Below are 26,975 nucleotides of genomic sequence, written 5' to 3' on the forward strand. Positions count from 1 at the left end.
GGCAGATAGAGGCTGAGGAAATGAATGTATTCTAAAGCATTGATGATTACATAAGAAAACACCTTTTTTTCCTCCGACCAGTTTCCATGGAAACAGCTAAGGACGAACTAGCATCACTTCACTGTATGTGTAGGTGTATGAGCCATTAAGGAGAATGTTGTCCAGTGGTGTTTCTGAAACTCCCTCAATAAGCAGAGACCAGTAATGAGACAGCAGCTTTGGCATGTGGATGCAGAAATGTTGTCATTCTGGCAGACTGACAGCCGACACTGAATAGTAAGCGAGACTGTGAGTGGGCCAGGTAACTGATCAATGGCAGCCAGCAGCGTTTTTTTTCCCATTGGTTTGGTTTCTCTGTACAGTTCTACTATTAATATGAATAAATAATTCTGCCATCTTCAGGACTTCTAACAAACACAAAGAGCGCGGTTAACATTGCAAGCATGAGCGGTGTTGTCCAAAAGGGACACAACAATATTCGTCTTGACGTTCGAAAAACAAATCGCAGTTTTTCTTGGCGTATAAACCAATTAACTTAATTTAATTTAGAATACGTAGCTCTTGAGAGCAGAGGGCAGAAGACGGAAAAAATTGTTAATGGATGACTCATCGTGAAAGGGTAACAAACAAATACTTGTTCATTATCACTGAGAGGAAGGTTGAAAACCTAATTATATTTTCAGCTATCATTTATAATAATAATGATGTCGGCTTCCTTCTTGGCCAGGTCACTCATGAAAATAAAAGTTATTTTTAATTTCAATAAGATCCAGAACACAGACTGCAACTCCCTCCATCGACTGTTGTTTATACCAACAAGCACCATTCTTATGTGTATTGTATTTTGTGTGTGTTCTAACCTCTAGACGTTTGACCACCTCTTTGAAGTCTTCTGTATTATTACTGATACTCCTCAGAGACACGCTTTCACCCCGCTCGTAGAAAATCTTCAAAGACGCGGGGCTGCTAAGCGTCCAGCCAATCACATCCTTAGTGGCACAGTTAAACACCACAGCCTTGGCCTCCTGGTCCAACAGGATTAAAAAGTCATTGGAAATGGCCAGCAGGGCCTCCATTTCTCCTCCACTCCCATGATCCTCAGCATGGACTGGCCAGGTCACCGCCCCAAGACTGCGCAGCTCTGCCCCTTCATATGGCCGGGTCTTCTCTTTCTTTTTGTGGGCAAGCGAGATGAAAGGGAACTTCCCAGAGGGGTCAATCGGGGTGTTGGTGGTGTGCCGCTCAGCCAGGTCGCGCAGATACTCCTGCCGCGTTCGTGTGGCCATGGCTCGGAACTTGTGTGATTTGTGGGCAGCATTTTCCGCATTGATGACCTTGGCCAGCAGGAAGTCCCGGAACACCGATGACTTGGGGAATGTCACGCCCTCTGGGATAGGGGGGCCGAAAGAGGGTACATCTTTGGAGCGGGTGACGGCCACACTACAATGGACAGGAAGAGACCAGGCAGAGAAATTAAAAGAAAGAAGAGAAATAAAAATGGGAGAAGAAAAGAACAAATAAAAAAAAAAACTCCAGGCCAAGAACCGGGCCAATTTAGAGTCTGTGTTTTATTCAGACATCAGATTATTTTACTTTAAATGAAAACAATCTGTCGCGCAAAAAGCTTGAACTCTTTGCCATTTTAGACTAATCAGATTTAAAAGCAACAAACTGCAACAAAGCTATCTCTCTTTCATTTGTTGTTGTGATGTTGAAATTGAGAAATTTAGAGTAAAGCTATAAAAGCAGAAATGTATAATTTTTTATTCCTTTTGTTTAGTTTCTTATTATTGATAGACTTTAGTGTCCTTACAGGCCATTTTAAAATGATTTTTATAGTTTTTATAGAATTTTGTGACTTCTTATCGGGTTGTCGAGTCACCTATGAAATACCGAATGCCTCTAACCTGCATCAAAGGTGTAAATAAAACCTCATTTCAATCAAGGAGCTGTGTGATTGCGTTTTTTCCCTACACCTCCTTCCCCCTCCTTTCATTAAGTCCCTGCAATGGCCATCTGAGAATACTTGCTCTCTCTGGTATGTTAGGAACTCAGCTGAGCAGCCATGAAAAGCAAGGAAAGATGTGGAGGATGAGGGGAGACAGCTATTTTACATCTGCTGTCCAAAGCCACAGAAAACACATTGTGAGACACAAAAGGAATATGTGGCTAAGAAAGGAAGAAAAGAGGTCTGTGCGGGGGAAACATCAGGAAATTATTGCATACTGGCGAAAGTTTTAAAAAACTATTTTTAAAATGTCTGAGAGTGAAACAGTTCTCTAAACGGTGTACAGAGCTCTGTGGCTGCACGCTGGCCACCTGTCCTCGTCTCAACCTCTTCATAACCAAATGTGCTCAATCACAGGTGATAATTGCCAGCTGACAAGAGTAGCTGTAGAAATGGGAGCTCTCATCCCACACACACTTCCCCGCTGACATGCGTCAACATACATGCTGACACCAGGATTAATAGCTTTGTCTAATTAGCGATACCTGTGCCACCCACATCTTTCTAAACATACCTCAGAGGCACCCTATCTTCATTGGTGACATGGGGTGTTCAATTAACCTAACCATCATATCGTTGACACTTCATCTCCCATGTTTGCAACATGGAAAGGTGGGTCCTGAGGTAAGAGAAGAAGCATTGTTTTCTAGACAGAATTGCCTTTGAGAATGAACAGAAGCTATTATTGTGCAAGGCTGGCAAGTGCATCCTGGGAATACTCACAGGAATTCTAGTGCCATTTTTCTACAAATAGGGACGGGGCCTTTATCTGCCTCAAGTGCAGAAGAGAAAAGTCCCTCGTATGAGAAAGAGTGAATTAGAAATAATTAAATGTTACTACATAATTCAACATATTTTAGCAGACATATAATCTGTGCCAAAAAGGAGATCACCATCAGCGCATCAACCCAGCGTGCCCACGTTGTCACAGCTTCTCTAATCTAACTTGAAGGTCAACCACACCCTGCCCATCAACAGAGAGCATGTTTTTAATTCAATACAGGTATTAATAAAAAAATAAATAAAATAGTTGTCTCCATTTCCTTCCTGGCATTTGTGCTGAAAACAACAAGGAGAAGGAAAGCAGGTAGCGTGTACATGTGTAGGTGTCAGGGCATGCAAATGTGTTAACATCAAAGACCCTTCTGCTGTTAGCGGTTTAGCAGTTTTCACTCTTTTAACTGTGTATATTTTCAATATGACCCTTACAATGGAGGGAAAATTACATCACACTGTTAGTTCACAGCTTGACTTGTTTAACATGATCACGGGATTTTTTCCACATTTATTTAAAAAAAAAAAAAAAAAAAAAAAAAACCTAATAAATGGCTCTGACTAAAGACATAATTCCCCTGTAATTAAACGGAATTTAAATTATTTTATTTGAAATTACAATGTAATTATATTTACCTACAACTACTTTGAAGGTAGGCAGATTAGAAAGAGGGATTAATGAGCAAAATAATTATACTGTAAGCAAATAAAAGTGTTGCGTAAATAATTTAAGTAGTGTTCAATTTCATGGTAATGTTGAAAATGTGTTTTAATTTTTGGAGCGCACGTATTATGGAGTGGATTAATATTGCTTTTTTCACATCTTTATTTAATATTCATTATGTCAATAAGTATGTTGGATATTCTATTATTCAAGCTTTATTTTATTTTACCAATATAAATATGATAAGAAATGTTATCCCCTTTACCAACTTAAAAGAAAAAAATAAATACCATTAAAATCTGCAAACCCGTGTGACCTTATAATCACAGCACCCTTTAAAAATCACTGTTTTAAACTGTTCAAAGAAGTGCACAGTGTCTCTTTCCCTGTAAAATACCTGGAAGTTAGGGAAAGTTTAGCCACTTCATAATACTGTCCACGGCACACAATCCAAAAAGTACAGTGCACTTGCAATGTAAGCTGGGAAAATACGATTCATTTTGCCACAAAGTTACCAAGAAATTACAAAGTAGTTACTTACTTATGGACTTTCATTAAATTACCTACAAAATAATTTATGTGTCCTTTCCTGCAATATGCTATACTAACTAACTAATAACTTAGTTACATGTAAATACTTACATTTATTTACAGACAACTTAAATTCACTTATTGTATAATACGACTTGTTACCTCCCATTCTACTGTGTACACCTTTAAGTATTTGTAGGTAAATTTAATTACATGTAATTTGAAATAAAATTCCATTAATTTAAATTAAATTAAAGTTTTTTTTAAATAACATCTTAAAAAATATATATTGTGTCCAGGGAAAATTAGAAGTCTTCCTAATTCTGATGTCTCTCTATTGAAGGATTAAAATAAACATAAAGTGCAGCAGTAAAGAGTTTAAGTGAGATATAAAGTAACATTACATGAAAGTATTTTGCCCTGTAGCATCCTTATTAAAACTGTTACTAGCATAAAAAATAATAACATCAAATCTGATGAGAGACTGGCAGCGGCATAGCTCTATTAGCCAGGGCTTCTGTTGATAACAAATGAACCATGCCGGGTATTTGAGAGAAGGGTAGCTAAAGTGATTATACGATGGGAGAACAAATGGTTACAATAAAATGTGACCTTTTATTCTCATTCTTCTCCATCACTACAGCATCACTCAATGCATTATATTGGAGCTCTAAAAGCACTTGTACTGATCTCAAACACCTGTGAGTCAGTCAGCCAAAGACCTGTGACTCATGCAGGACAGAGAAAAGTGATGGAGAGAGGTAGGTAGAGGTATGAAAGCAAGGGGAAAAGCCTGAAAGAGCATTAAGAAATAATGAATGTGGGGGGGATAAGGAGAAGGAACGAGAAAAGCGAGTGAGGAAGACAGAGAGGAAAAGGAGTGTTGGGGAATTGCTGCACTGTGAGGCTGCTGTGTGATCCTTATGGCAGGAGGTTTGGTAAAAGAAATGAAAGAGCACATTCCTGTGGCTTTCACTGATTTGTGGTCTTATAAATATCCAATGTGTGGGCAGTTCTGCTCTTCCAGTATCTACGACCTGCTGCCCACTGAGCCAGGCCAAGAAAAAGAACATGTCAATACCTGATGGAGTGCGAGATTGTGAGAGTGTGGATATGGGGAAGGTATACATTATGTTTTTGTCTACTTTAGGCAACTATTATTCAAAGCATGGACTATTTTTGTTATCTAAAAGTTTTGAGGTTTTGTTTATGTAGTGACTTTTTAGCTAAGAGCCATGCAAAGAGTTTAAAAGAATTCAAATTTGTGGGGATAAAACCTTTTTGAGAAATTCTAACCGTTTTATGAAAACCTTTTTTTTCCCATTCCAAAGCTATTACATCACAATGTGATTGGTCAGCTGCAATTTCCAACAGTCCAGGATGGCAACATTATGCTGACGCAGGAACAACATTGTTAAGGTGCAGATGAATTTACCATTGAAGAGGAAATAAGTAACGACACTAGTAGTTTCCAAATGGAGTGCTGAAACATATCGAAGAGCCACTCAGGCAGCTCCTGCATGTGTGACATATCAAAGTTTACGCTCGACTGTGAGGATGATAACAAAAGCTGTGAGTTGTGGAATGAATCATTTTATTGTGTCGACGGAACACCACCTAAAGACGAGAGGAAACAATATCTAAGAGGAAACTATCTGACGGCTGCCAGCCTCATGGCTCCAGCTGGGGCATGAATGTCAACAGCCTCAGTGAGCGTGCAACATCTGTCAGGAGAAGATGATGCACTTGAGAAACTGCCTTCTTCAAAGGCAATCCAATATGAACCAGAGGCTACGGGACCATTTCTTGGACTGTGTGTCTACTCTTTCATGGAAGCATCAAAAAAGACATCTCTGAAGGCATAGACACCATTTTGCATAGATATAAAGTACACTGTAAGTCTTGGGGCACACCTCATTTCTTTATATTTATCTAGCTAAACTGGATAGAGGTGCAGCAATTTATTGAAACATGCACAAAAATATGCGCCTGACTTAGTTAAAAAGTTTGTAAACTTGTAGCTTTTTCCCAATTGTTTAGTTGCTTTTTTTTCTTTTTTAAAACAAAGACAGAAAACCAGGCGAATCAAAATGCGCCATTACAAACATTCAGTCTGCTCATTGGCCAGATGTGTCTGGGGCGGGAGCAACAAAAGTAAATACAGGAAGAAGGTGCTTTGTTCTGGACTATTGGTGAACACGAGCAGTCACCCATCCATGCTGACCGTTACACATCTATAGTAACTTACCGCATCCCAGAATGCAAAGCATACGTGGCTACGGGAAGTTTTTAGCTCAAACTCGCAACGTCAGATCACGTTCAAACTGTGGTGTGAAAACAAGTATCAGGATTTATGTTATTTGCACACATAATACTGGTCAAGCCCCATCAGTTATGTGCCTTAAGTCTTATTCCTTAGAAGCAAAATATTTAAAAAACGAGAGGTGGTTCAAGATTTTTGCACTGTACTGTAAATACACTTGTGCCCACTTGACCTTAAGCCGTATAGGAAAGAGACCATTTTTCACACCTTTAAAATAAACTGTTACTCGAGCATTTAAGTATCGCACTTCTCCAGTCTCTGGTGAGGACGCATCATTTCTCTGCAGCTGTATTTTACAGAGGCTTTCAGCCCTGAAGACATCTGTAGATTTCTGCATTATTTGTTTTCACAGAGTGAACTCAAATTACCTAATTTCTTGATTACAGTGAAAATGCCAGTAGAATCCTTTAAAGGAAATCCTCCATCAGTTTTCAGTTACGCGTACAGTATCGCTTTCGGCAGCACTCTAATGCCTTTGGCTCATACACTAGGTCTTATAACAAACTCAGTTTGGGTTGCAGCCATCAAAATATCATTATTTGAGCGTAGCCTATTTTGTATTAACAGGCAATTACATTTAACTGTACAAGATACTAGCAGCATTAGAGCAGTGAACAGAAAACACATCCTGGTTTAAATTAAATGGGGTTACACACTATTTTATTGTACTTTGCTCTATTCATATCAAACAAAAGAAAAAAATTTTTTACACTTCCACTAAGAGCAGACATTAAGCGAGCAGAATAGTTATGTTTTGATCTCTAAATGGTTGAAAGCAGGTGCAAGGCCAGGTGAACCCAGAATTTTCCCACTTTCAAAATGACAAATTGAACAGAACAGTGAAGTAGTTCAATACCAAGTGTGTATGCCCCCGTCTTCATAAACCTTAAGAAAACAAACCAAAGCTTCAAAGCATTTAGGTCACCTTTGCTTAATATCTTATGACTCAGTCAATTTCCTGTGGTGACTATGAATCATAATTTATTTTTGAAAGCTGATGTTTCACCTTTATATGGTGTGCAGAAAACTCATTTTCACTTCAGAAAACTTAACTTGCGTTTGTGAGTCGCATAAGGCCCATGTCAATAGTACTTGCTCTTCTTCTATTCAATTCATTACTGGCTGCTTTGCTCACATGTGTTTGTGTATGTGTGGTGCTGTTGTTTAGTAGTGAAGTAGCCCCATGGGGGACAATTAAGTCCTCACACAATGTGCTCTGACAGCAATTAAAACAGCCATTAGTGGAAGAGGGAGGCAGAGTCCTAGAGAGCAAGATAAGAGAGAATGACAGAAAACGAGATAAAAAGACAGAGCCAGGAATGAGCTAAATGAAATGCCCTTCAAATCTGAACAGCGCCGAACACGAAAGACTGCAAAGGCAGAATATAAATAATTTCTTAAAAGTTATTTCAGACTTGTACATTGTATTTAATATTACACCCTCTCACAGCGAGGAAACAAATCGCGAGTTGTAGAGAGGGCTCTCAACACTCTCGGCCTACTCCATGATGAAACTGCAAAGGCAACGAGAGCCGTGCAACAATCTGAGCAGAAGGATGGGAGCATTATTGTTTTTGCTGTGATGAAAAGTGAATCATAAATCACATGCAAGTCCTCAAATGCAGTATTTTTCCAGACATTTTGAAAAGGCAGGTAAAGCACTGGCCTTATATAACCTCTAATGTAATGAAAAGACATAGAAGGGAATGTTCCAACCGACCTCTACAGCCCTTATTTTTTAGTTCAGTGTGTAGTTTTTGAACTCAACTTCCTTAACTATCACATTTTGACACTGTATTACTTTGAATAATGCCAGTCTGGATGTAACCTCTCCAGATTCAAGTAGACTGATTGGATTCTCTTTGACTTGACCAAGTCTAAATTACAGCATCAAACTGGTTATTTTTGCACTGTTTAGGCTTCAAATGGGGCACAGTTTGAAAAGTAGTATGCAGCATTTTATTTACACGCAGTTTATTCTGGTGTACTCTTGAATCTCACCTGTAGGAGGTGTTTTCGGAGCAAGGGTGATGCGCTCGCACAATCACAAAGACGTGCTGAAAGTGTGAGCGGATGTTTTTAGGAGTGAAGGGGAGCGCCCCGGGTTCCTGGAACACAATCGTGACGATATCGTTCCCAATATGTCGCTTCCGCAGCAACTGGAAAACATTTTCAAAGAGAGAGAAGCTAAAGTTAAAACATAATTAGACATCTAGAGGAAAAAAACAACACTTGAGCCACTGTTGTTTCGGCCTTTAAGGGTTGCCACAGTGAATTATCTGCCTCTATCTGACACCATCCTCTAGCATCCTCCTGTCTTACCAAACCTCCGCATGTCCTCCTTCACTACATCTATATACACAAAGAACAGGATCATGTTAACTCTAAAAATGTGCATAGCATGGATTACTACTTTCTCTAATGAAAAGCCACACCTTGCTGGTGGATCCAAAGGTATTTTAGTGTATCCAAGCTCTGAGCCCTGTAAATTAACATACCTGTTGCTTATTGTTGGGTGTGTAGGGCAGCATGGTGGATACGTGGAACATGATCTCATAATCCTTGTGAGTAGTATACAACGAGTGGGTGCCAGTTGAGTCAGCTGAGAAGGAGAAAACTGCATGTAAATGTCTCATACTTCAGGAAAATATACCATGACAGGTTTGTTCAAGTACCCCAAAACTCTCTTCCCGCATGCTTGTCTCTACTATATGCTGTTCAGATGGCCCTAAAACACGCTCACCTCTTTACAATCAGGGAGCCACTGCACTACCCCGCCAGGCTGTTGATGTTTTCCATTTAGAGAGTCAAACAGTCACAAAGTATTTAAAGGCCGCACTTAAACCAGCTACATTACCTCAATTAATTACACGCATTCATTAAGGAGGGCGTTGCATGGCTGTATTCAATTTGCTAGAGGCTACTAACGGTTGTATTACACATCCTGCAAAAATTGATTGGGGCAGTTTTTGTCTCACAGGGTATTGGGCAATGGCTTAGTTCATGCAGGGATAATATGGATAACATAATATCATACACAGGCTTGGAAATGTCACAGAGGTAGCAAAAATAAAGTGGACATCAATTCTGTTTGGAACAAACACAGGTGGTCTGGCAAAGGAGAAGGGCACAACCACAGAGGATCAATATCAGTGTCCAAAAGAAAATACAGTAATCTGAAACTAAAGGCCATCTGTCAAATGTCTGAAGAAACATCTGAGGAAACTTAAGAATGAAAACGGGGGGAGCAGGATCAGAAAATTTTAAAACATGTATTCCATCTGCTCATAATTAAATGTTTTGAAAACTGCAAGGAATTTAGGTGCCAAGGGCAAGGAACTGAAATCAAGTTAAATGCTATAATAACTTACAACCTCAACAATTAATTTCATTTCTTACATTACATACCTTCATCCTAATAAAAAGTGTAATAAACATTTTATAAGGAAACAATGTATTTAGTACTAGTGCAGTACTCAAAGAAAATCTATTATTGAGCCATCACTGCACGATCTATGGCTGTAAGAAACATTTGGACAGATTTCAGTTTTACTCAGCTCTCCTCCTGAAAAAACACAGTCTGGAGCATTTGCATCTGCTGGAGATTGATGACAAACTATAAAATAATTTGCTAAAACCCTAATCATTCAGATGTTGACCAGTCAATAACCCCTCAACCCCACCAACCACACGTCACTAGATAAAATCGTTTGTTCCCTGACTGGTTGGTAAGTTGCCCACAGCCCCTAGGCCAAGTTGGATGAGAAAAGGTATGCGGTGCTACACCAAGGGCAAATGCTTGTCAACTACTTTCTGAACAGTAGTCAAAAAAGTGCAACCAGAAACAAAGCCTGATCATCTCCAAAGTTAAAGTTGTGCTTTTTTGTTTCCCCTCTCCAGTTTGGATCACACATTTTTCAAGTTTTACTACCACTCAGCTAGCAAGTATTTGGAGGCAAGTTGCCATCTTCTATCTGTTAGAGTATACATTTTTCTCTAGCAATCAGAAGATACCAGGGAGTCACTGACCAGTCCTTTAACATGTGAATGAGATCCAATGTGATTATCGCAATGCAAGTTGAGGCACTGAACCCATGTGTGTATACACATTATCTAAAAGACTCTGACGACCCCCTGCATGCTCCAATCCATCAAATACTTGCTGGGCAACTGAACTCAGCACTTTTTGATCAATGCGAACGTCTATTTAGTGCGTGCCAATTTACTAATTTACTACCTGCTGTGCTGGATTAGACAGGATCAATGTCAGCGTAAAATCAAATATAAAGGTTCCCTCACACCCTCACTGGCACCTCGAAGTTTTTTGCAAATGTACATACTCTTTGTGTCCAGCTGAGCTCGATACTTGGTGAAGCCTTTAAGACGAACCCTCTCGCCCAGCAGATGGAGGAACTCCTCTAGTGCAGGCCCAGCCGCTTCGTTGTTGTACATCTCCTCCTCGCTACTCTGACCCGCCATGCAGTACATCACCCCCACCTTTCGCTGAAAACTCAGCTGCAGAGAGAACAAACATTATTCCAATGAAAAGGGGAGAAACAAATGGAGATTACTGTGTGGAAGTCATGTCAGAGTAACCATGTTGACATTTGAGGCAGGACTCATGCTGACATTTTAAGAATAACCTTGGGTTGTTCTGTAGTGATTTTGTGCCATTTTCCTAAGAAATCATGTTGACATTTTCAGAGGATTCAGCTTCTGATAACTGCATCAGAAAGCATAAGTATCAAAGAGCTTTTGAGTATATATATAATTTTTTTAAAGGGTTATGTTGTGTGTGCATGCATCGACACACGTTGACACAGCATGCATACAAACAGTTTCTTCAGATAAATTCCACATAACGGTCTGTGGGAGTAAATAAAGAGATACAGCAAAAATAAATAAAAAGAATTCAGTTCAACAATGAGACATCCCCTTCACAGAAAAACACCCACACACTAAAAAATTCATGAAATTCTAAATGACAATCGTTTGCTTTGCATAGTCAATAGTACAGGTTACCAGCTGCAAAAGTTCTTTGGCTCAAAGACCAATCGAATGCATGCACGAAAGGATCGCACTCTATTCAGCGGATGCCATGTCTGCATGACACTGTCTTTTCACTAAATGGAAAGCAGTAATCAAATGTGCTCAATCAAAGGAATTAATCAAGCAGATTCATCCGGCCCATCATAACCCACAATCAAACCTCAAGACGTGCTCGCTGCATCTCCTTACCCCCTGCTCGTCCAGCTTCATCAGCTGCTCAGTGACCTTGGGTGTGTTGAGTGCCAGGCGTAAGCAGTGAACATTGAGCTCAGGCACGAGGTACTCCAGCACTTCTTTGAGGGGCAGGCCTCGACCTAGACCATGCTTGGACGTCGAAGGTACAGCATCTTCCAGGATGGAACCCCGCAGAGTATTCAGCTGGAGACCACCCATAATGCAGGAAAAGAACAACAAAAACACAATTGTAGGGGTCAAAGCCATTATGATTTTCACTTTAAAAAAAAACAAAAAAACCCTAATACTCTATCCATCCATCAATCTTCTTCCACTTATCCAGTTCACGGTTGTTGGAGCCTATTCTAGCCGATCATTATCAGTATCGAATCAAACCATCAAAAATATCAAGATTTCTATTTCAACTTACTTAAAAAGGAAAAATGGAGTTTAACATGGTTCTAATACGGTGCACGAAACTCACAGAAGCATGAGTTTATAGCTGTGGCTAATTTCTAACCCTTGCTTTTAAATTCAATTACATAAAAGCACAATACACTATAATAGAATACTACACTACTACTACTACTAATAGAAAACTACAATATAGCACAACCATTTGTTAATATTTAAGAAAGAAACGAGCTTTATTGGTCAGATACATGATCACACAGAGTACAACATGCAGTGAAATGTGTCGTGTCCGAGCTGTGGACAGGCTGCAGGCGTAGCCGCACCATTCCAGGGCTTGGTGTTTGGCATGGGGGGGCCTAGCCAGGACCTTTACTGGGAGGGAATCGAACTTGCTACTTCCGCTCCAAAGGTGTGTGGTCTTACCATAACACTATCCAGCTTAACTATTTGATGACAGTTTTAGCAACCCTTTCACTTCTCCTGCTGATGGTGCAGATTAAATCATAAATCATATGCTTTGTGCAGTTTTACACTGCTTCCACAGCTAATGGAAATTTGATTGGTCTATTGGTATTCATCACAGAACATTCAATGATTGAAATGAAATTCACTTTAATTTGGATAAAACTGAATTGATTTCCACTTATCCCTAAATATGGGAGCATATTAACCTCTTTAGGTATCATATTTAAATATATCAAGTTAAAATGTGAAAGCTTTAATGCGCAGCATTTATGTTAGAAATTAAATGCATAGTGGGAAAATATGTAATATCGAGACACTGTTGACTGCAATTCTATCTTTGTGCCAAAAGACACTGCTTTGTGTTCTTCATAGCTCTCCATAACCTGCTCATCTAGAAGCAAGCAGCACTCAAGCAAGAGATTTAAAAAAAAAAAGAAAAAAAAAAAAAGAGTTAAATAAAGAACACCTAGGTTCAAAGAGAAAGCTGATAGTTTTAATCTTTTGCTTATCCAGCCTGTTAATGCAAATAAACTTGCTTCATAGCACACCCATCAGATCGAGTCCAGATTAGTTGCTGGTTAGATAATTCTTCTCTTGGCTATTCCTTCCTGCTCCACGCAGTGTTTGTTCTTTGTAACAGGCAACAATAACAGCATGACTAGCTATCCAGCCCTCTGTAGAATACTAGTAACTCTATTTTGGGAAAACTGGAAGGAAGCCTGTGATGAGGCCTTAATCTATGCAATTAAATTCAGTTTAGGATCACACATGAAATTAATCTTTTTTCACAAAATCTGAAAACACATATTTTTCCCCCACTCTCTGTTGGTACAGGGAAAGCAAAATGCAGAAAAGTGTCTGGCTAAGGGAGAAAATAAATAGAGTGTAGGTTTTGCTGCTGTAGCTTTCAGTGTGAATACTAAGGCTTCGGGGTAAAAAAAGCTCAACGAGGACATCCATGAATAAATCAGGAAGACTGTTGAAAGTCCAGAATCTGAATATCTACTATCAACTAACAGCTGTTAGTCAGTAGTCGTCCCATGCCACTTGTGTGTTTTTGCCTTCACGTGGTGTTTGGAATGTCCAGAAATGCTGCCAGCGCACTCAGTACTAAACACACCAAAGAAGAAAAGCACTTTAAACTCATCATGGGCGGTATTAAAAGGACAGTTGTCCTCTTTGGTCCCTGGACTTTTGTCTTCAACATTAGTGCAACCCACTCACTCCCACACAGGCACACAAATATATCTAAACCTGTGAAGCTCCCTGCTCTGAAAATAGCAATTAGAGAAGAGACTGAGAGGCAAGAGAAGGAAAGAAAAATAGAGGAAAACATAGCACAGTAGGTCGTGCGTCATCCCAAGAGATTGCAAGGGCTATTACTCATGGCACGCTTTAATAGAAAAGCAATGCTTTACCTTCTTCACTCAAATACCTCAGGTGCTATTTTAGTGTCGTTGAGCTGCAAAATGGCACAGCTCAGCCCTTCAAAGATGAAGGCTGACAAAGATGGTGGGTGGGCGTTCAGCTCAGCGAATAAGGACGTGCATCTATGCTTCTACTGTGTCTACTGATGGAAACAAGGGCTAGAGGGATTTACGAAAAAGTTGAGAATTTGGGCTAAAAAATGGGAGGAAACTATAAAAACAAGATCAAATGGGCAGTAATTTAAGGTGGTATCAAGGAGCGGAGGCGGTAGCATCTTGAGCTGTGTGCGACAGCCTTGAGCTGAAGCTTTTATAATGTCTCCCCCCAACTGGCTTCATCAATAAGCAGGGAGCAGTTCTTATATGTCAACTCCTACACAGTTTGAACTCATAAAAGCATTTCAGGAAGATCACTCAGGAGAGCATACTAAATACTGACAGATATGTTCACATGAACTTTCACAGTGGGAATAGCTAGTAAAGCTACAAGCTTACCCCGGTGAATGAAAACATTATTAAAAAAATAATAGTTATATAACAAAATCGTGAACACGTCAGACAGATGGCACACTATTTGTCAGAATGTATGTTACCTCACTCGTTCTGAAAATGACCCTGTAGTTGTACTGCTGTCCATGGTCTTTGTGTTCCTCCAGCTTCTCCCTTCTCAGACTCACCGCCACAGGGCCCAGATTCTCATCTACCCCCAGGTAATTCCAGTGCTCTAGGGGTGAAAAGTATTGGGATTTCAGATGCAGACATAAATTGATGACAGAGGACAGGAGAGATAAAACTACAGAAAGGAAGAAAACCTGAGCAATTATTCCACTATGTGTATTGCAGCTGAATTATATCAACTATTAAAAGTTTACAAAACGTTCGCACCTTAACTAATGACTCTTCGCTGGTTCCCAGGTTTTCTCATGTGTAATGCAGAATGAAGTATAACTTTTGCACCTTGTCTAATTAGTGTCTAAAACACTACAAATGGTACTGTTTCTGCCATTACAGTCCACAGCATTTGCTCTAAGACTGGAAACGTTCAGTAAGACAAATTGAAAAGCACCCACTAAAGTTGAAGAACTACAAATCAAAAAAGCCCAAACTATCCTATTTTCTCACCTCTGAGATAAAAGTACTTTCGGTAGTAATAGGCACCAAGGTCAACATGTTCCACAATGTATCGTTTGGACCTGTCGGCATGTTGACTAGGCCCGTCCTTGGAAGCCTCCAACACAGCCACACCTGCATTGGTAAAATGGGTAGTAAGGGTGGCATCCAAAGGGCCTTCTTCTGTACTGCCAGAGGAATTGCTTGAGCTCCCACCGCTTCCTATGCTTCCCTGCTGGAAGATTAATAAAAAGGAAAGGTAAAGCCAGCAAGCTGTAAACCACATCATCATATTTTTATCTTTACATCTTAAATATGCAGAAATCTGAGCGCTTTTCAGTGCGTTTTCAAAATGCACATCTGCAGACTGCAGCATCAATATTAAAACAGCAGAACCCGAGAAACCGTTTTATATATTAAAATGCATTACATTATTTGCATATATCTAAGAAAATATAATGACTACTCAAGCAGACCTACCTGTTTAACAGGAGAAATGTTCCTTTCCCCCTCTCCACCAATCTCGTTCCTGAAACAAGGGCAGCTAAGAACCAAATCATTGCTCTTATCATCGCCAGGGTCCAAGGCAGGGTTGGTACCGCCTCCTGTCCCCTCCTTGCTTAGCTCTTCTTGGGAGCCACAAGGTGACCCATACACTCCACTCTGATTAGACGAAAGAGAGGACGAGGCCGAAGCAGAGGCGGCAGCTGCAGCGGAGGCACCAGTAGTGGTGTTTTTGCGTTTGGCTCCAGATTGCCGACTTTGAATCGCCTCATTGAGGTCAAAGAGTAGAGACTGAACATCAAAATGGGCAAATCCCTTTTGGCACGCCCAAGGTTTGGGAGGTGGTCCACTCTCATCCCCTTTCCCACCATCTTCAGCATCCGAGCCAGCCCTTGATGTGTCACCCTCCACCTTTACACTGCGCAGCTTACGGAAGATCGACTCTCCACCTGTTTCTGACTTTGACCTTCTCTTCAAATGCTTCTCTCGTTCCTTCAGCCGACTGGCTGGACTACCTCTGGCTGGACCCAAAGGTCCGTCTGGCAGATCCAGAGCAGCCTGTTTTATGGGAGCAACAGTAAGGAGTTCTGTTAGCCTTTCTGGAGCTGGGCTTCGCTGATCCGGGGCCTCAGCGGAGTGGTATCCCTTTAGCATATCAAAGAAGCTCTCTCCTGACACACCATGCTTGTCTATAGATGAAGTGCTGCCATATTCCCGGTGCATGGGTGTCCACCCGGAGAACGACCAGCCCTCGTTCCCATCCCCGTCGAGCTCACTGATAGTTATATCACTGTTACTGCGTTGGCGGATGCGTCTCATGCCCTTGCGAGGGGAACCCAGATAGCCATCCGGTGACAGGAAGCGATTGTCCTTCCCCTTGCTTTGCATCTTGCTCTTTAGTGTGTTGTGGATATTGCGCAGCATGGATGAGTCCTGTGGGCTTATCAGGTGACCCAGCTTGGCTGACAGATTGCTATGGGCTGTGACGGCTGACACCCCCCCTCCTCCACTCCCACCACCTCCACCACCGCCTCCCCCTCTTTCAAGTCTTTCTCTATCTCCACTTCCTGACCCTGAAGAGCTAGTGGTGTTGGTAGAGCTGGGTGAGTCTGTTTCCACAGTGATGTGCCAAACACCCCCTCCTCCCCCATCTTTTCTTGGTGGCCAGTCAGCTACACGAGCCCGAACCCCCATCTTTGGGACGCCAGGGTTGGTGCCCGTGGTTGAAGAAGAGGAGATGTGGGCGCTCTCACTGCGAGGTGGTGGTGCCCCTCCATTAGGCAGTCGCAGACGACGAGTGTAGAACTCATCGGTAGCCGACACCGAGCCCCCAACTGAGCGCTCTGTTTGAGAGCGCTTCAGACTGGTCATGACGGAGTCGGGAAATGGTGTTGGGAGGGGATATGGGAGGGAAAGGTAAGGATGGGGTGCTAATGAGATTAGATTCGGGTCAACATAACGGCCACTGAGTGAAGTGATTCAAGAGGCTAAGGGACATTTAGTGCTGTGGAAACAGAAAAGGAAAAGTAAACAGGAAAAATTCAATATTTTCTTTAGTAATATAATAATTATTGTAGACCAATATTTAATAACTATAGTTGACGAAAGGGCAGCAGACAATTGGTTAAAGCTTAAGAACCAACGGAAAATGGCTGAAATGAATTTTACAGGTAAAACACTGAGCCTTCAAAAGGTTTAATTAAAAATTGCAATATACATATTATATTCAACACTTATCAATAGTTGCATCACAATACTTGGGACATTAAGAGAAAGTTCACCGATAAATCTAATTTATATTTTATACAAGGTGCATACAATGAAACTAAACGAGAACTGCCTTACAGCAGCATTGGATTTCTGAAAACATAACCACCCCCCACCCCCACCCCCAATCCCCCCCAAAGAGTCCATCTCTTTGGGGGGGATTTTGGACACCATAAGGCAAGTGTGATCAGGATCTATTACATTCATGAAAAGCCTGTCATGTCTGGAGATGATATGCCCAATGGTCAGCTTACACGAAGACAATCTAGAAGGATAAATGGCACTAATGATTTTAACCATTTAAAAAAAAAAGGGGGGGGGGGGGGGGGGGTATTTTGTACCTCTACAGTAGTGAGTCTCGATGAAGAGAAATTAGTTGATGGCCAACTTTTATTGTTGAAGACTCTTACAAGCAGTCTGCTTAGGAATCAGGTGACAGGGGACTCTTTCTATCTGGAACTCGGCAACTGAGAAGAACAATAGAGAGAGAAAACAGAAAGCAAAGACAGAAGGAAACCGAAGACGAGTCAGATTACAAGCCAAATTACATTCAGTGCTACATACTCTTTAGTATTACATTTCTTTCAGATACTCTACTGCAGTAGTAAAGAAATAGGAAGCTATGGTATTGTTGTGAAATTTTGAGATCCTCATATACAGCATACAGAATATACTCTAGGGTTTAGAGTCTATCCATTTTTACTGCAGTGTCAAAGATTAGATCCCCTGTTATTTAATTAACAGCTACGTGAGAGCCTAGTAATTTTACACATCAAGCCCAGTCTGTTATTTAGTCATAGGGAGTATCTCACAGCCTGTAAAGTTGAGAATGAAGTCTTCCCAGGCTCTTTAGAGTACATTAACCAGCAAAACCCTTTTTCCAAATTTGGAGCTTCTTAGCTTAAACTTTGCAATGTGTTCTAAAACTACCAGGGTATTCAACAAGCAGCAAAAGTCTTTAAAAAAATGCTATATTTAAAAATATCTTTAAAATATACATTTTTTCCTTTCTCTTTATGCAATGGTGGATGCCAAATATTAACACGACAAATATTAAAAACATTTTTTAAAAAAAGCTTAAGCTTCAGCCTGCTCTAAAGTAAACTCCTCTTACTTCAGACAGTTTTTTTTCCTTCTCTTGTATACTCATTATGTTATAGATCAGCAGGATTAATATGGCCATGTCCACCGCAGAGCTCTGGCTCATTGATAGTGGCAGTCAATCAGGACAAAGTTAGGTAAAGTTAGATTTTTTGGCAAAATGAATGAACTTGGGTGCTGGACCAAGTTGCAGTGCTAGGCAAGTAAACATTTTTTTGAAATGTGGATCATGCAAAAGTACTCTACTAGACATTATAAGGTTAACAAAATATATATTAGATAACTAGAGCCACTTAAGTACCTTAAGGATGGAGATTAAAGTAATACAACAGGAAAAAAAAAACCCCTCACAGGATGCCACAGTAAGGATGGGCAGCTCATTTAGTCAGTCAAACACAATGTGGCAGCAATTGCTTTACAGCACTATTCACAAGTTTAAGAAGGACCAGCTTGCTTCAGTATGTGCTCGTCTACTGCTGGGTCCATAATGATGCACCACTTCTCCCTTTCAGACCAAATTCTGAATCACCATGGTGATACAGAGTTTTGTACAGTGCATGTTTTAGTAAGAGAGTGAGTGAGTGAGTGAGTGTGAGAGAGAAAGAAGAGCGGGTATTGATCGCTTCACACAGAACTCGCTGTGAGCAGTTTTCATGAAATTACCTTTTCTTGGTTTGTGGATTAACTGGGAAAACCACAACAATGGTGTAACAGAGTTGTTGAGCGTTTTGAGTGTAATCTTTAATGTAAGTAGAACAAACACTGTGGATCGCTAACACGATTCATGGTTGTGTCACAAATTTCTCCATGTCTTTAAAACGGAAACCATCTACGTGGTTCAGCTCCAAGTAGTAATTAAGATATTTTTTATATTTATATCACCTAAAGGTGCTTTGGTGTACTACAGAATCTGCTCAGTTTCCCAGTGCTCACTGAACACCAAATTCTCTTTCATTTCACTTAAGCATAAGTGTGTTTGAGCACAAGTATCTATTTCCCTTACACACATAATGAGGAGCCAAACACTAAGGGAACATTCTGGATTTCCTAAAGAGGCCTCTGTATTTTCTGCAAATTGTTTTGGGACAAAAAACAATTCTCAATTGTCTTGTCTCCATTGGTGCATTAGTACAACTGTTTTCAAAGGGGTTACAATGATTTGCAAATCACTGCGTTTTGCTTTTATTCATTTTTTCCCAGAAACACATTAGTAGAACAGATATACAATCATCTTGGGTGCTTTATAAACAGTTTCAAATGTCTCAAAAGAGAGCGAACTGTGAAACTGAAAGAACATGAATATAGATGAACCTCCTGCGAGCGATTTTCTTCTATGCCAGCAAAAGCTTGTCAAACTTTTTACTTCATTGGAAATATCAAAAATCAGTACGACGCTGGCATACTTTCAACCCACTGTAGACCAACATCGATTGGTTCAACTTTTTTCCCCACCCGAGGCTCCTTTAATTAAACTCAAATGAACAAATATTCTCCCATTAACCAAAGCAGAAGAAGGGGCTGAGTAACTGTAAGACTGTTTCCCAATATCCAGACACATTTTGGTCCTATTACAGAATCAACTGGCCATTGCGGCTCTGTTTGCAGTACAGTAATCCCTGCAGTACTTCAATTGTCATTCCAAAATAGGAGATCTCTCGCTTCTGTTGTAGGCTGACTGATAAAGGCCCTTGTGAATGAGGACACTGCTTGCACAATAACACCCAATTTTGAGGCTCGTTACAAAAGTATGTGAATACAAGTTGATAACATTACTGACCTTGAAGCTAATCATAACAGGCTTCTTCTACCAAATAAAAACAAATTTCAATTTTTTCTTATCCAAATTAATGCAAACAAGAGAACAAGTGGATGTTCTAATCCACAAGCTGCTTAATTTGCACAAAATCCGCTGGGTTGATATTAGGCTAAAAATATTTTTTCTAATTTTCCCATTTATATACAAATCTTGTTTACAAGTGTTTTACATGTCCTGTTGTTACACAAAATCTGATTAGGAATAGTTCTCTACCACACTCCTGCTTATTTTTGATCATTTCTGCAGAACATATCATCCTGGGTAAACAGTCGCATTATCCATTTGGCTGTGCAGAGGTAAAAACAAAGCACAAATGCTGGTATTTTGAACATATTCGATCATTCACATCAGCACTGTCACATCAGCTATCACCATCAAAAACAGCACATTTGTTTTTACCTCCTGTTCCACAAAGTCTGCTATGAACCAGTGTCGTCTCCAAGATACTACCACTCAAAAACTGTATCCCAAGTAACTAGCTGCAGAGTGCCCTGGATTGCGTAGTACTTTAAAAAAAAAATTAGTTGGATAGTACGTGGAGAAAAACAAAACAGTGAAAGAGTTTGAGAACTGAGCAAACAGGAAGAGGATTAAACTGTATGCTTGGCTGGAAGACTGGTAATTCAAAATGAATGAATGTGATGTTGCACGCATCTATGCAGCCACTGAGGACCAATTATACTGACAGATACTCAGTAACCTTTAGCAGTGTCTAAATGAGGTCGATTCCTGAGGTAAACGCGCAGCATCCTTGGCCCAGTGAATGTAATGGCTGCTGATGTTATCTGTTGGCCCAGCTGGCAGGAAACTGTCAACAGAGGGATTTATTTACTTCTTACAAATGATAGTGGCTGGGACCCCAAGCACATTACCACACAGTGAAAGCGGGTGTATAATATCATATCAAGCACTCAAGATTTTAAAGATAAAAATCTAGAGATTTACATGAGAGCAAGTTCAATTCTCTACAGTGGGAATTTTTCACACAAAAAACGAACCCAAAAATAAAATTAAAAAAAAAAACAAAAAAAAACATGATTTTTAATTTGACTGTTGTGCATTTGCAGATGTCTTACAGCTTAGTCACTGTAAATTTCCATAGTAGGAATCATTACAATGGCTAGTACTTTGTTGTACATACAGACATATAAATGTGTCGAGACATACTAGGAAAAATGTAAACTAACTGCAATACTGCAGATTTACTATGTATTATAATAAATCAGATATCATAGGGCGAGAGGCGGGGTACAACCTGGACAGCTTGCAGAGTTAAAACAGAGAGACAGACCACCATTCACACTCACATTCACACCTATGGCCATTTTAGAATGATTTTAGAATCACCAATAAACCTAACCCCACTAACTTAATTTCTTTGGACTGAGGAGAGAAGCCGGAGTACCCAGAGAGAACCCGTGCAGAAACGGGGAAAAACACACAAAGTCCACACAGAAAAGCCCCAGTCAGATGATGGATTTGAACCCAGGACATTCTTGCTGCGAGGCAATTTGTTAGCACTGTTAAACAATCATTACCATTTATAAAAGAAATAGTATTACTGGCATTAGCATTGTATAACTGACATTATTACCATAAAAAAAACAAAAAAAAGCAGGGTTTGTTTTGGCTCAGAATGGCCAAGGAAAACCTCTGAGGCAACAAAACCATAAACAGGGGCGTTGGCTGTTTGTTCTCACTGGGAGCACCCTTTAAATATTCCTGTGTTCTGCTAAAAAAAAAAAAAAAAACATTTCTGCTTTAAAGTAACATTCAGAATGTGGAAACCCCTTTGTTGTAACCCATTAATTTATCTTGAATTAAGCAGTCACTGTTTGGCGACTGGCAGTTACGGCCATTTCCAAGTAAACGCTCCACATCATTCCAATAAAAGTTTCCATGAGGATTTCAACCTGGAGTTAGTGTAAATGTCTGAATAAGTAATCACTAAACAGTGACTTCAGTGTGACCTCATCATTACCAGTCAGAGATGATATGGTTTGTAATTCCCCAGAACACTTCCAGCAAAGAATTATGTAATGGTCTACCAATTATTGCGGGTACAAAAGTCATGTCTAGGACAGATGGTTTGTTGCATTCACTCCCACACACATACACACTTCCTTTTATATGGTGAAGTGGCTGGTGAGTGTAGTTTTCTGTCATTCACTAAAAATAAACCGACATGAAACTTCTCATTGAAGTAATGCTGCAACTTGAGTTTTGTAATTGGAACACGTCAGCCATGTGTGACGTCAGGTGAAAATTATTAGACACATTTGTCATTTTTTCAGCTGTGCATGTTAAAAAAAAATGGTAATGATCACCACAGCTGATGTCTTCTAACTATAGGATGTAAGTTAAAGTATTACTACGAGTGTCTACACTCAGTGGTAACTTCGCTTCTTACACTAGTTAAACTGCTTGTTTACACAAATATCTAATCAGCCAATCACATGGCACTAACCCAGTGCATTTAGGAACAGTTCAAACCAAGCATCAGAATGAGGAAGAAAGGTGATTTAAATAACTTGGAATGTCGCATGGCTGTTTGTGCCTGTCTTTGTTGGTCTGAGTATTTCAGAAACTCCCCACACAGCCATCTCCTAGGTCTCTCGCCAGAGAATGGCCTAAAAAAGAGAAAATGTGAGATGAAGTTCTGAGTCAAAATGCTTTGTTGATGCCAGAGGTCAGAGAAGAATGGCTGACTGCTTCTGTCACTTTATGACTACTGCACCCATCTTCTGATGGCTGCTCCCAGGAGGATAACGCATCACGTCACAAAGCTCAGATGATCTCAAACTGCTTTCTTGAAAGTGACATTGAACAGCTGTATGATGCCGTCATATCATTATGGACTAAAATGTCTCCGGCCCCTTTCTGAATCTATGCCCTGAAGAAATAAGGCAGTTCTTAAAGGGGGGCCTACCTGGTGACAGCAAGATGTACCTAACAAAGTGGCAAATCAGTGTAGATGTTAATATTTAATTGGGCTAGTTAGTATAGTAAAATAATGTATTAGCAAAAACACTGATGAAGAATAAATACAACTATGGAGTATTAAATATATATATATATATATATATTTATTTTAATTTTTTTTAATGTTTCTGCCAGTCTAAAGTTGCCATTAAGCAGCCCAGGTGTGCCGGTGACTGTCACTGTGAGACTATTAATATGCTTCAGTGCACAGTGAGCCATGCACATCTGAATATTACAGAGCAGATGAGTTCTCACTGACTGATGGAGGCTAGTTCTGCACCATGAAAGGAGACCGTTAAAGAGGCGGCACATAAAGTTTAGGAATAAGTGCATTGAGTGTAAATGGTATGGTATGTGTGTGCATGTGAGCGGATCAGGTGCAGAGAAACGCTACGATTTGTTTCTTCAATCCATTCAATTAGTATTTTCAGAAAGGTACAAAGAAAATTAATAGTCTCCATTCATTAATCAACCTGTATTGTGTTGAAGAAAATGGATAGTTTTCCCAAACCTGTGTTTAGCAAAGATACTCTAAGTACCTTCCAATCAGAGACCAGACAGAAGTGTGGAGGCAGAAGATTTAAGAAAACAATAAAAGAAAAGAAAAAGGAGAAGAAAAAAAGAAGCATAACTCTAACTGTGATGTTTTTCTGTTAGTAGATATTTGACAATTGCACACCTGTTTCCCCAGACAGACATCATTACTACACCAACTGGTGAGTCAGGTCAAGTCACGTCATGTTTTTCTACGTCCTGACAACGCATACTATGTTATGTCTCAACGGTTTTCACAGGCTCAAAGCAGAAACAGTTTCTGAGCCCAAGCTTCAAGCTGCAGGCCTCTGGACTTGCAGTATATAATGGGGAAAACCTACTGAGCGTAAATTCAAAGAGATATCGCTTCCTGGATGGCTGGTGGTGCAATGCAAGCCTTATGTGAGCAGTGACAATTACAAATAACAGAAAGAGAGAAACACTGACTCAATCTTTGACAGCATGTCCTTTTGTACACCAGGTGCCAAAACACTGGTGGCATCAGTGTGACCACTGAGGCAAGTTGGTTGCCTCAACCAACTGGGGTCCAGATAATGATGCAGACATTTAGTTTGCATTTCCATGTCTCTCTCTCTCTCTGTCTGTCTCATAAGTTAAACAAACAAAGCAAACAGAGATAATGAGCGGTGTTGCATCACATTCTTGTTTTCTCTTTCCCAGGCTTAGCAGCATTACATACTCCAACTTTCATTTGGTTTAAACCTTCTGCCAATGTGGCCCGACAGTTTCAAATATTTTGAAACTTCCTGAAGACTTCAGCAGTTTAAAAGTATATAAAGAGACATTTAAAAAAGTAGCACTGATGGTTTTAAGTGTTCTCAGAAATCACAAACATGTCAACAATAAGAGTTCTGCATCAATGATGTCCCCTAAACCAGCGGTCTCCAACCTTTTTTGCGCCACAGACCGGTTTATGCTCGACAATATTTTCATGGACCGGCCTTTAAGGTTTCGCGGATAAATACAACAAAATAAAACTAGTACCGGTACCAAAAAAAGAAAATTTATTCATAACACACGTGAAAAGACCCAGGAAAACCGAGTAAACGATAAAAACAAAATAACAAAATAACGCTGAAAACCAATAAAAACCCTGAAAAATATACATTTCACACCTGAGCCTCGACTCTCGCGGCCCGGTACCATGCGACTCACGGACCGGTACCGGTCCGAGGCCCGGGGGTTGGGGACCGCTGCCCTAAACAACAAAATGTGTGCTTGTCACACAGTAACAGTCATGACCTACAGCACTTTTGAATACTATAGAGCCGTTTGAAAGGTAAACAGCTTTTCATCTCAGCTTGTCAGAGCATAGATGAGGAAATGCTAGGCCGTGACACAGAGAGAAGATAAGGAGAAAAAAATAAATAATAAAATCAAACATTCTCTTTGAAAGCTGCCAGGCAGCAGGCAGTCCAAAGTGTTGGAGTTTCTGCTCAGAGCCTTTCAAAGTGAAATTGTAATTGTGGGGAAAGATAAACGTGGTTTGCAGATTTATTTTTTTTCTTTCTTCCCTCTGCAGAGCTTGGTGGTGAGCTTGGGGTCTCCTCTCTTGTTCACTAAAATGTAAGAGGGGACTTTTGAGAGCTCTGAAGTTATTCTTATAGTTTATTCTATAGCGCTTCCACTTCCCCAGCTACCACAGAATAACAGTGGAAGCAGTGGGCGGAGAGCAGCATGGAGATTTGAGTGATGAGAGAGGGTCTGTGTGTGTATGTTAGCAATAGTTACAGCAATGGGCTGTCACTTTAATGCTGGAATATATGCATTCTGCTCAGGTTCTAGGTATCTATGAGCTTTATTTTTTTAACACAGATAAAAATTACTTTGGTAGATAGCACAGGTGTTAAGGCACCAGTATACCTGCCTCTGGTGACTGCGCCACTATTTTATTGAACAGATTTACTCAATTTCATTCAATTTTGCACTCAGTTCTTATGAGGCCATAGGAGTAATGGTGTCCTTAGCAAAGCCACACCTCCTGCACTGTGTGTTGTAATCTTCACTTTACTGTTCTAAAGTTTTGGCCATGCGTGCATGTTAGTGCATGAGAGTCGTTCCCTTTGAAACTGCTGCCTCTCCCCAAATTTACAATGACACATGGGAATTTTCACACCTATAGCTTGTTTGCTCTGGCCTGAATTAGATGGTGAGTTTGTTTTCACAACACAGAAATGTCCAAGCAAAGCAAAATGTGTAAGGAAAAAACCATGCGAACAGTAAATACAGAAGGAAACTCCTGTTTTTTCTGGTGCATGTGTGAGAAACAATGTTAGTAAGGCCATGGTTCATTCGCCGCCTGGATACTACTACTATTATTTAGGTTTCCAGTTTGCATGGATCCAAGAATACAAAGCATAGCCACAAGGTCCTTTATACCTTTTAGAGCTTCTTTCAGCTGTTGGTAAAAGAAAGAGAAGACAAAGTTATCACAGAATTTTACAGCTTTTTTCCCCCCAATTCTCTGGATTTCATGACTTTACCGTTTTTAAAACTACTCTCACCTTCAGTTGTTTACCAGATTTCCATGTACTTGTGTTTACTCATTATAGCCGGCTGTATGTGAACAGCATTAATCATCATTAAGGGCTCTCCTTGTGGTGTAGCTCAACTTACTCACCAACCTCTGCCTTTCTGTCATCAGCAGAGAAAGAACCAAGAGAATCACTAATGTATTTTCACAGTTACATTATGGCGGGTGGATAGTGTTACATTAACAGAAAGGTCTGACATACTGGGTTGCCTGGGTGAAAATTCTATCATATTGTACAAAAGTCACTGGAAGAATAACAACGTATCTGGTGGAAACTCAAAGAATGGTGCACATCATCACAGATCAGAGATTCAGATTGTTTTTATCTATTATGCTGGTACTTGAGTGTGTTATTTACTGGCTCTGAATGCCATACGTCAAAATGATTCACAGTAGATTTACAGCATTGGTTAATACAATGTGGTTTTCAAGTACCACATGTAGCACACTGTATAATTAAGCTTTTAACAGATTAATCAGGAGAGAGCAACACCTTAACTACTTAGGTTACTTAGGAGAAACTGACTTAAGCGCCACTTATGCTTTGATCAGATCGTAAACTGTCTACATCCTACTAGCTTCCTAGTGCAAATAACCTTGTAATGCCCAATTGCGCCATTTACCCAGGCTTCACCATCATCTAAGCCAAAAACAATATTTCACTTGAGAATTCCTCAGAAGCAGAATACTGTGTGCTGCATGTGAGAAAGAATAAGTTAAGCCCGCATCCTGACCAGATTCTCTAAACATTGTCCTGAGGTCATTAAGATGCCTTGAA

The 26,975-nt window shown here is 40.1% G+C and overlaps 1 protein-coding gene across 4 annotated transcripts in view; it reads right to left on the reverse strand.

Annotated features, from left to right (window-relative positions):
- sipa1l1 (signal-induced proliferation-associated 1 like 1) overlaps nt 1-26,975 on the reverse strand; it is a 95,323-nt gene that overhangs the window by 19,296 nt on the left and 49,052 nt on the right. For 3 of the 4 annotated variants that reach the window (XM_087851848.1, XM_087851846.1, XM_087851847.1), the window contains 9 exons: nt 17,552-17,677; nt 15,420-16,947; nt 14,952-15,174; nt 14,423-14,553; nt 11,539-11,727; nt 10,641-10,815; nt 8,799-8,902; nt 8,302-8,459; nt 861-1,440 (listed from right to left, as the gene is read on the reverse strand). In XM_087851848.1, the coding sequence (XP_087707974.1) occupies nt 861-1,440; nt 8,302-8,459; nt 8,799-8,902; nt 10,641-10,815; nt 11,539-11,727; nt 14,423-14,553; nt 14,952-15,174; nt 15,420-16,814 (2,955 nt within the window). In that variant the 5' untranslated portion in view covers nt 16,815-16,947; nt 17,552-17,677. The remainder of the gene's footprint in view (nt 1-860; nt 1,441-8,301; nt 8,460-8,798; nt 8,903-10,640; nt 10,816-11,538; nt 11,728-14,422; nt 14,554-14,951; nt 15,175-15,419; nt 16,948-17,551; nt 17,678-26,975) is intronic. The other variant, XM_087851849.1, reaches the window with a different exon arrangement.

The sequence above is a fragment of the Neolamprologus brichardi genome, chromosome 15 (genome assembly GCF_056152115.1).
Source record: "Neolamprologus brichardi isolate AB-2024 chromosome 15, ASM5615211v1, whole genome shotgun sequence".
Taxonomy (NCBI): Eukaryota; Metazoa; Chordata; class Actinopteri; order Cichliformes; family Cichlidae; genus Neolamprologus; species Neolamprologus brichardi.